The sequence below is a fragment of the Dipteris shenzhenensis genome, chromosome 3 (assembly GCF_047967505.1).
Source record: "Dipteris shenzhenensis isolate YYH24624 ecotype China chromosome 3, Dip_SZ_1.0, whole genome shotgun sequence".
NCBI lineage: Eukaryota > Viridiplantae > Streptophyta > Polypodiopsida > Gleicheniales > Dipteridaceae > Dipteris > Dipteris shenzhenensis.
In genome coordinates, this window is record NC_141598.1 from 63,852,098 (window position 1) to 63,863,546 (window position 11,449).

The 11,449-nt window shown below is 43.4% G+C and overlaps 1 protein-coding gene across 1 annotated transcript; it reads left to right on the forward strand.

Annotated features, from left to right (window-relative positions):
* The first annotated feature begins 7,185 nt into the window (after positions 1–7,185).
* Positions 7,186–9,294, forward strand: LOC147904158 (uncharacterized). Its single transcript, XM_087372394.1, has one exon. The coding sequence runs from the start codon at positions 7,186–7,188 to the stop codon at positions 9,292–9,294; it is 2,109 nt and encodes a 702-aa protein (XP_087228520.1).
* The last annotated feature ends 2,155 nt before the right edge of the window (positions 9,295–11,449 follow it).

The following is an 11,449-nucleotide window of genomic DNA, read 5'->3' on the forward strand; positions in this document are numbered from 1 at the left end:
CTCTATAATTGTTAGCAATTACAGAGCGCATGAATGCCATGATGTCCTTCCCCCGCGCATCCATCAAGATGCCTCCTGTCTAAGTGATGTCATAATAAATCGTACCATCACCCGAAGGCACGTCTAAATCATCTAAATCATCATCCTCCCCACCGCCACATGGCCCAAAGCACTGTGCCATGCATCCCCCACCGCTCTCCCTGCTACTACGCCTGCTACCCTATCGTGTCGAGCTCGTACGCTGGGCCACTCGTAGCTAGAGACTGCACGAGACTACGCTGACCACTCATAGCTAGAGAACCGAGTCTCGACGGCACAGGAGTACGTCGACGGCTCTGCGAGACAGAAGGACCTCTTAACGGCATGGGGGAAGGGGCATAAGACGGGATGGTAGAAGGGACATAAGACGGCATGGGGGAAGGGGCATAAGATGGTATGGGGGAAGGGGCATAAGAAGGGGCATAAGACGGTTGTGTTGACTCCGCTGGGGTGATCTCAGGTGGTGTGGGGTGGTTTGGAGTCTGTAGTGCCGATTCCTGGGGAGTGTTTAGAGTACTCATCATATACCCGTACAACTCCGCAAGACTAGGAGGGTGCCCTAAAAGGTTATATAAGTCCTTCCAAATAGATTCTCGGAGATCAGGTGAGTTAGAAGTGCTTCCTGGCTACATGTTGAACTGGAAAAAAGGAAAAAAATCTATTACTGATGAGCTGAGAAGAAAGGGGAAGGGAAGAGAGGCTTACTGTCGGAGCGCGTCTATAGATGTGTCTAATTTGCACCTCTATAGACGCATCTAACAGAGTGTCTAATAAAGCGTTTAACAGAGAGTCTAACAGAGCATCTATAGACATGTCTGTCTGTGTCTGTAAACAGCTAGACACGTGTTTAGATGCGCATTTAGACGTGCCTATAGACACGCTTTTAGACGCGCTCTGAGACTCACCTATAGACGCGCTCCGACAGACGGGATTTCTAAAAAGTAGAAAAAGACATTGCGCCCGACACACAAACGTGACACTGATACCCAGATCATGCGCTTCTTGGATACGAGAAAGTACAAATCTAAAGAGAGCAAACTTTCAAACAAGATCAATTGCAAAAAGACTTACTTGGATAGAGGTATGGAAGGTTCTTCTTCTTTTTCAAAGTTTCTTCTCCTCCTTGTTCGTCTTCCTCTCCTTTAAGCTTAGAAGTAAGTGTGGGTGCCTTCCTCTTAAGTGTAAGCTTGGAAGTAAGTATGGGAGCCTTCCTCTTAAGCATCGAAACTATGGATCTGCTAATAAGAAAGGAAGCAAGCCGCGCAAAGTATAAGTAATGTGAAGAAAAGCAAAGCGAGCATGCTAAAAAGCAGGTTTAAAAGCCGCGTCTATAATTGCGTCTAATAGTGTGTCTATAGGCGCATCTAAATACACAGCGTAGACGCTCATTTAGATGCGCCTTTAGACGTGACTGTAGACGTGCCTTTAGATGTGCCACAGAGTTTAAATTAAACATTTGAAGAAGTGCAAATTTGGTGGGTTGTTTGTTTGTAGGATGTCTTCATGTTCAACAAGTAGCTCCAGTGAGGATGAATCCCTCCATATCCACCATCGCGAAATGTGGTTGGAGCAAAAAATCAAATGTCTATGTGATTGATGTCACGGAAACATGCATCGTGCACGCAGGATTACACTCAATCATATCTCAAAGTATGGAGAATGGGATGTGATTGTAAACAGGGTAAGGGTTTGTAAGTTAAGGTTGATTGAGATACCTATGGGTGTTCATATGTTTGAGTTATGATCCCGTTTTAATTTGATACAGGATGCAGTGCCACACCCGCATATGTTCCCCTATGCTCGCCATGAGGAGATGAAGCGTCGGCGATATGAGGTGGGATCTTCAGGAGGGACCATTAGAATGCATGGAGTGATGGTGATAGTAGCCCTCCGCCATTACCTCATGAAGCCGTGGAGGAGGAGGTGTTTGATGATATGGTGCAGGATTTATATGTCCATCAAGGGAGGGATGATAGCATGGAGCAGGATGATCTTTTTACTGCAGCATCGACTCCACTGTTTGAGGGGTGCACATTCTCTATTCTATGTGCCTCCCTTGAGTTACTAAACTTGCAAACCATCTATAGATGGAGCAATGCAGGGTCAATTACTCGAATGATTTTCCTCATTTATGGTCTTCACGTGCAGGCTATTGTGTAAAATGCTTCCAAGGGAGAATAAACTACCGACCTCAAGAGATATGGCAAGGCAACATGTGACCTCTCTTGGAGGATTAGATTACAAGCGCATCCATGCATGTGTCAACGATTGCATTTTGTTTTGTGGACTACATAAGGATGCAAGAGAGTGTCCTACTTGTGGAGAGGCAAGATATAGAGCAGATCTCAAAACCTTGGACGTGCCTCAAGAGAGACCAAATGGGCGTGTTTTTTTACCTCGTGCACCGTGGATGTTATCAAAGCTAGAGATGGCGACGGTGAAGCATGCTATTATTACAATTCGTACTCCCACTGGATGCATGAGGTGTTTGAAGGGAGCCTTTACAAAGAGCAAGAAAAGAGGTGTAGAGCAATTATATGGCTTGAAATCTCATGATTGGCACAAGATGCTCCAAGTAAGTATTTTATGTGCATAATATCTTTTTCCTTTCAAATTTGTGAGTGAATAGCTATAAGCAACTAATCAACCACCTCCTCGCGGGTTCAGTTCATACTACCTACTAGCATTTCACGTAGTGCATCGAAGGATGTGAAAGATTGTATTTACAAGATGGGCGAGCTTGTGAGGTACTTTACATGATACAAAATATGATGCGTATCAATGCTCCGTGCAAGTTTGAATGCATATTGCTAATATGCTGTACTTTTTCATTTCTAGGTATGTGAGCTCAAAGGAAATAGATCCCACCACACTTGAGAGAGGTGGTTTGTTTAGTGGAGGAGACATTTCCACGTTCTATTCTCACAAGCCAACTACATCTCATAGTGCATTTGGTGGATGAGATTGCTATATGCGGTACTATACATGCACGATGGTTGTTCTTCCTGGAGCGCTTCATGAAGACCTTGAAGGGCTTCGTGAGACAAAATGCAAGACTCGAAGGTAGCATGGCCGAGGGTTAGTTGGTACAAGAGTCACTTGTATATATTTCTGAGTTTCTTGTTGATGTGGATAGCTCTCTCCCACGACTATGGAGAGATGATGAAGACCTAAGGATGACCTCTATTGTGCCTCAAGGGAAAGGATGCAACAAAGTAATAGACACGGAGTTGCATAATAGTATCAACCTCTTTTGCGTGCTTAATAGTGATTTGATGAAAAGATGGGTGACAAGATACAAGGATGCAAAGGCAAGAAGACAAGAAGAAAGGGCCCTCTTTCGTACACACCACGGATCTTGTGTGCCATACCCTCAGTATCTAAGAGCACTTCCAAAGGATATTCATGTGGATTGGCTACTTGATGAAATGGAGAAAGCAGAGAAAGATGAGGGGATGCATATCACAATGGAAGAATGGGAGTATGCTAGGGGATGCATGAGCAAGGTTAGTATATAGAATGTTATGCATAAGTTAGGAGCTTTCAATAATTTAGATTGCTTATTTAATTGATTTTTTCTTGGTGTAGTGCACTATGTTCAATGCTATATGGTGTGAGGGCAAGCATTTTCGAACACAACGGATTGATGATAAGAGAAACACACAAGATTGTGGCGTCATTGCTAGCTTTGAGGGAGCCAATGGAGCCATGGATGATTATTGTGGCATAATCCAAGATATTATTATGCTTGACTTTCGATGCTTCTTTGTGTATGTTTTGGATGTAAAGTGGTTTAAGGACGTGGTGGAAAGAGGCCCTCATGCAACAATCAAACGCCATGCAAGTGGCTTTGTAACTAGACTCCACAAAGTTTTGGAAAAGTAGGAAGGCCCACACTAGTACTACCGCAACAATGTGAACAGGTACTGTGCACACATATAAAAATACTCGCTTTTAAATATTTGATGCAAGAAAAGTAACATGATTGTATTTGTGTTTGAATTAGGTTGTCTATCAACCAATGGTGGATAATAATAGATGGTGGCATGCCATACCTATTATGCCATGTTCCAAAGTGATGTATAGTACATTTACTAATATGGAGCGTATGGAGGATGATCATGGCCATGGACGTGATGATGACCGTGATACGAGAGAGGAGGATGATCATGAGATAGGAGATACAGATATTGAGGCCATTGCCCATGAGGACGAGCCTACCATTCGAGATGCTGATTTCGATGAGCACATGAGTGGCACAAGTAGTAGTGGGTTGAATGTATTTGTAGATCTAAACACTTGTTTGGATTTTGAAGTAGATAGTTTGGCAAGGGTTGATCTCATTGAGGATGAGATTGAACCGTAACACCATAATTGATATTGGCAAAACTATTTTACATATTGTCTCATTCTCCTCATCTCACTTAATTCTTGTATATGTGGGCTTGCAAAAAATTATGTGCTTTGGTAATCATGGGCAATGTTTGGAAAGCAATGATGTACACCAAAATCTCACTTTCTGTATTCTCCGGTTTGCGTCTATCTACGCGTCTAAATGTGCGTCTGATTCTCAGTGTAAACGCGCAAATAAACGCACTAATACACGCGCAAATAGACGCGCTAATAAATGCAATGTTAGATGGGCCCGTATTTTCTCAGTTTAGACGCGCATGTAGACGCGGTAATTTACACGCAAATAGACGAGCATTTAGATGCGCCCATAATTCCTCTACTAAAGCAACGCCTATAGACGCGCTCGTTATTTTGCGCGTCTACCAAGCGCGTCTATAGTTGCTTTGTGTTGTTGTGACACTAGGATATTAATTGCCATCAGTGCGATAATTTGCTTCTATTATTACAATATGAATGTCATATGATTCATTTGTTTAGGATTTAGGATTTGTTTACAATTCATTCATTTAGGAGCTCTTTCATTTGAATCATTTGGATCTAAGATGTGGTATGTGGTCCAAATTGCTCCTCGAAGGAAACATATTTTTAAAGATAGGGATTTGGATATAGAGATGGCACCGCCAATAGATCCAAATAATGATGCCGATGGATCTAGGAAAGAGGATGAAGATGACGATACGAGCCAAGAAGAAGGTGGCAATATGACACTGTAATGGAGGAAGGTGGAGATCACAACATTGGGGAAGAAGAGGGAGAATTAGAGGGTGATCAACTAGAGGATCAAGTCTTAGGTAGACATACAATAGAGGATGATGATATAGGTGATCAACTAGAGGATCAAGTCTTAGGAGACATACAATAGAGGATGATGATATGGGTGATCAATTGTATGTAAACCTAGAGATAGACTTATTTGGCATGCAAGACCTAGTCCAAGGCTAAGCCATTGATGTAAGTGCTACTGATTGACTATTTTGACATCGAGAGGGTTCCTATCTTTGGCCCTCTCATTTTTATAGTGGCATTTTATACATTTGTATGTTAAGTTTACCATCAATATATGAGTGTTCTGATCTCAATTTTGGTGTACATACTCTTATATTTTCTATCTTTTAAATGAATAAACTTGTGGTCAAAAATTATTTTGGGTCCCCTTGGAAACAACGTTCTGTAAAAATGTCCATATGGAAAATTTAACCCAGAGTCGGTATCAATGATGGTGACAAAGTCGGTGCAGGTGTCGGTATTTTAGTCGGTATAGACGTCAATATATATAGAAGCCTATACCAACTAACATACCGACACCTATACCAACTTTGTCACCGTCCTTGATACCGACACCTCCACTTGCCTACGAGCTGCCATATCTACAATTTTTACACCCGTGCCTTCGAGATGTCGGATTTGAGACCTAAGATACCCCATGTGTATGCAATTAATTTGAAATCAGGCTTCAAGGAACATGCACATGTGAAATCGAGCCTCGATGATTAGAAGACAAATGCGTGATTTTAATGCCATAGCCATGAAACCTTTTGATGTGAAAGCCTATAAATACCTCCACCGCCTTTTTGACATTTTCTTCTCAATACATTGGATGCAAGACCTCATTTTGAGACCTACATGCATATGTGAGACTGAATTGGACCTTATAAGAGGATTTTTATTTGGTCAAAATTTAAAAAGCTTGTGCATACATTATGTCTCCTTAGTTATATTGATGTTATTTACCTTTACTTATTTTGAGCTATAACTATATTTTAAAATATTAAAGAGTTGAGTGTTACATTTGAAAATATTCAAAAGACTTCCACATTGTCAATAATTTTAAGCCTCTGCATAAAAGATCACTAGTGAATTTCCTATGTTAGAAGTCATGAGATTACACCTACTCAATTATTGTTGAAGATTTATTCCGAGTTATAATTTTATCATTATTTTAGTAAAATAAAAAATTTGAGTTGTACTTTCATCTTAGAAAATATGAGATAATTGAGACTTTCATTTCAACATCAATTGAGTTGTACTTTTATCTTACAAAATATGAGATAATTGAGACTGTCATTTCAATATCATTTGACAATTTGACATTGGACAATTCACAAGGACATTATTTATTGTCCTTAAAATTTTTTTTCAAAGTCTCTTAACATTTTGTGATATACAAAAGAAATACAATAGTGTTTTACGAGCTGAATCAAGATAATTACCTTATATTATATATCTTATAAAAATGAGAACATGTTGGCTTAAATGTTTTAATATTCTCTTTTTTTAAAATGTAAAAAGTTTCCCTACATTGAGAATACAATGTTTTTACTTAGTTCTTAGATAAACTTTAGGTGCTTGCAATTTATTACATAGGAAAGGAAACATTCTTGCTGATTTGTTACATCATGGCCTCACTTGTTATATAGTCGCTTATAAAAATTCACATTTGTTAGATAGCGATAAAGAGCAGAAAATCCTTTTCGTACCTAGTTAAATTTCCTAGTTTGAATTTACTATATAGGTGTAGACTCCGGTTGGTGAAGCAAACTTGAAAAGGAAGGGCTAAGCCGAACCGAAAGTAGAGCATCTACGGATGATTACGAGATTAAGCAAAGAGGAGGATGAGTACAGCGTGTTCATCACTTTGTTTGTGCGATTCACGTTTGGGCATCTGCGGCCGGAGCGAACAATAACCAGGAGGAAGGCCATTTATGCTGTCCTTCATCGATCTCCAGTCCAGCCATGGCTATCTGTGATACTTCCGTTTCAGACGGATCGTTTTTCGCCGTCTTGCTAAACATCTGGGCGAACTTGAAAATCACCATCCTCATTCTCGTCACCATGTCGCTACAGGCTGTACTGGTGCTGGGAGGATTCTTCAGAAAGCGCACGCTCAACCCGTTTTTTCATGCCGGAATGTGGGTTGCCTACTTGGGCGTAGACGTTGCAGCCGCATATGTGTTGGGCCTCATGTTGGGTTCTGGATGCGACAATGTCTTCTCGTTGTGGGCGCCCTTGGTGCTCTATCATCTTGGCGCACCCGACGCCATCAACGCTTACTCCCCAGCGGATAACGAGATGTGGCGTCGATCTGCTTTCAAGATGGTGTTGGAGGCTGTGGCGGCTGCGTGCATAATTAGCAGGTCTGCTCGTTGCCATAGGTACATGTCCGTCGGCGTCCTGCTTTTCATTCTGGGAACGTTCAAATATGTAGAGAAGGTGTACGCTATGCGGTGCGGAAGCGCAGGGCAAGTACTGATATCTGCGCGCCCTATATACAACTACATGGCGTCGAAGGAGCAAAGAAAGCTGGTGGTTGCTGGCGACTTGGAGTGTTATGACAAAGTTCACAACAAATGGGAAATTACTGGGTCGAAGATGGTGACTTACGCCGACATCTGCGGAAACGACGATCTCAAAGACGTCAAAGATGTGTGCCTCGCCTTTGCCCTCTTCAAGATTTACAGGAGACGCCTCACCAATTTGCGTATACACCAGAAAGACTCCGACTACGAGGAGGTGAAAAGAATTCTTCTTCCAGAAGAGCCGCAGCAGGAAAAGGTCTTGGAGCTGATGGACCTGGAGCTCAGTTTCATATTCGACGGGGTGTTTAGCAAAGCCGCAGCAGGCAGGTGGTATCAAGGAATCGGGGTGGCGAGTAGGGTTGTGAGTGTGGCGTTTCTTTTGATGATTTTCTTTGGTCTCGTAGCTGGTGACGTGATGCATGTGAGCTGTAAGTGGAGCAGCGTAGGAGCCTTCGGCCAAGTGCAAGCGTTGACGTACCTGCTAGTGTTGGTGGCCCTGTTGCTAGAGTGCTTGCAGCTCCACAAACTCTTCAAGTCGAATTGGCTGCGGGTGTGGCTGGCGTGCACATACATCACAGAGCAGCGCCTCATTGTTGAAAGCAGCACAGACGTTAGAGGTTTCCGGAAGAGCTTCCACATTTTTAACGCGAAGGCCATAGTTGCGAGCCTTCGCTACATCGGAAGGCCCAAGGAAACTCACTGGCGCTGCAGGATCGAGCAGCGCTCCATCGTGGTCGATTGCTTGAGTTCGGTGTGCATGCATCACCTAATTCTGTTTGAAATCGAGACGTTGCGTAAGGTAAAAGAGACGCGGGAAGCCATCTCTCATCTTGCCCTCGTCGACGTGCACACGCTGCAGGATTACTTGATCTCGAAGATGACGGAGAGGTTCAGAGGCAAGAAGGACCTTGCTCGCGAAAGGGAGAAAATTGCACATAGCTTACCCACGTTCGACGCCTCACCATCACAAGCAGGCCAATTATTCCCCAGCTCCGGGTCGGGCTTGGAGGAGGCTGTTGTGCACTGGCACCTGGTCACCAGCGTCTGTGAGATGGACCTAATTGCTGATGAGCCGAGGATGAAAACCCCCGTCCATCTCTCAAAGGATACTAGAGTGAGCATTTGGCTGTCGAGGTACTGCCTGCACCTCATGCTCAAGCGGCCCAAGCTTATGCCCGAGGATCCGGACCTCGCCACAAGCCTCTACAATCGCCTCAAAGAGAAGCTGAAGGCGATGTGCACTGCGAATCCTGAACGCATCAATGCAGCTCTGTTGCGAGATTACAAAACCGGGGACGACATAAGCACAGAATCCGTGGATCCTGCCATAAACTATGGCCGATACCTGCTACGGGTGAAGAAGGCGACTATGTGGGAGACGGTGGCAAAGGGGTGGGTGGACATATTGATCTACATAGCCATCGCTGAGAATGCCACTCCGCACACGGAGCAGATGGCAAGAGGAGGAGAGCTGCTGACGCTCTTATGGATGTTACTTGGGCACCTCGGTTTTGGACAGAATGTAGGTCCCCAAGGAATAGTATAATCAATAATACGACACGTTGGTCACAAGATTTGGCTGTGAATGTAATTTCTCCTTGCAAAAAACTATTTTGAAAGGATCTAGCAACATTTTCCTTAGGAGAGGGTTGGTCCTATCCTAACAGAATATATTTCAATGGGATGCTACCACGTACAGTTGTCTACCCAGAAATACCCATTGGAATCAAAAGAGCAATGAAAATAGATATTTCTAGGATTGATGATTCCAATAGTTCTAATCTGACAAAGTTCTGCGTTACATATATGTCAGCTCATCTGGTAGAATGAGATGAACTACTCACCCACCACACATTCCGCCTCGGTCACCAATAGTGACAATATCTCCTTGCAACATGCAATTTGAAATTCGAGAAATGTTGAACTTCCCATATGGCAATGCAGCAAAGTGTTATACAATTTGAATTGTGTTCTTGATATCAAATCCATCCTGCACCATTGATCGTTATTAGCAGTGTAACCCAATCCAGTCCCAACTTCCTGAAACTTAATGGCAGCTTGAACAGCTTGGAATGTCATCCCAAAATTACTTGGCCTTTTCAATCTTCCTCATTCTAAAAGTTCTGCTTTTAGCATTCCTTTGGGTACCGGGAGCGAGCTTTTGCACACGGTGAAGAATGAGGTGGAACCAAAGTCGAGAAGAAAAGCTCTATGAAAGAAAGGGTGTAGCGAACTTCCGTTCGTGTCAACATGTAAAAGCACCTTATACTGTCAATTCTAAGGAAAAAATAGTGCTAAGAGTAGCTCACAATTTACACCATATTCTAGGACATTTCCTCCCAAATGTTGTAAAAGTTTGTAGACTGCGCTAGGATCAAAGAGATCAGGAATCGGCATCACAGCTGGAGTCTCATGCTGTCCCCAAAATGTTCCCTAAGAACTCAAAGTCGAACTGTTGGTGGATGGAGAAGATAACTTTCAACTTTCAACTCATGCTGCTCTAGAAGATTTTCCAGTGAGCGAGGTAGCGAGTTTTGCATATCACACAGAATTTGCTCATAGTATAGACTTGCAGATTGCAAAGATTGTGCTTTTGAGCTGATCTAGTGCGCATATAATTGGAAGAAAATGGGCATCTTAGCGACATTCACGCTCTGCAACATTTGTTGATTTGTGCATGAAAATCTGGCTTCACGAGACGCCAACTAGAAGGGCCATGTGTGGTGAAGGCATGTGTAGCCACGCAATAGCGACGCTGAACTTGCTGATAGACGGGAGGATAAGTAGCAAAACCCCCTCTCACTTGGGTTCTCTCTGTTTTTCCTAATTCCTTGCACATATCTACTTTTTTGACTCCATGCTACGTCTTCTGCAAAAAGAAATGGAGGAAACCCATGGCTTGAGCTATGAGATTCGAGATCACTACCAAAGTTACCATCTTCCTAAAGGTGAAGTTGGGGAAAGTATCAGTCGGCATGTAGAGCGGAGTGTGGATTTTGATCATGTAGATCATGACCATTGTAAATCATATGGCCCTTAAGGAATCAAAGAAAATATTGGTGATGTCTGCACTTCATGGATGCATAGCAACAAACTGTGTTGTGTAAATCTAATGTGATTTATGATGGCGGCCAGCATAAACGTTGTTAGCAATACACCAGATTGACATGAAGGAGAGTGCACTGAGATCGCTCAGCCACCGATTGCAGAGGAACTGCTTGCGAGAACGGGATCCACCAAGGTGTCGTTGCCCATGATGGACGGTGGTAGCAGCTTGAGCGACCATTGATCAGTTTTAGAGCTGTAAACCTGCATAGTCGCATCCGCTTTGTGTAGAAGAATAATCCACTAGCTGCTGCTAGCAGCATCCCTTACAATCGACCAAATCTTCCCCAATTTTGTCATAGGAGGATTGGAAGTGAGATTGCCACGGAGGAGGCCACCGAGGGCCTAGGCATTCTGGAGGGCGGAGGAAGTGAAGCGACGGAGGGCGGCCATCTGGGGGGAGGAGGAGGAGGCCAACTGGCTGAGCTGGGCGTTCATAAGTTGGATACGGCGAGGGTCTCCACCTGAGCTCGCAGTAAGATCAACGAAGCACCCACTGTTTGCATGGCTTGCGTGAGGGCAGCAGCCTGCATGGTCTGCATCTACGTCGCTAGATGAGTTCTCACTGTTGATATCGACATCATTGCCTACCGCAT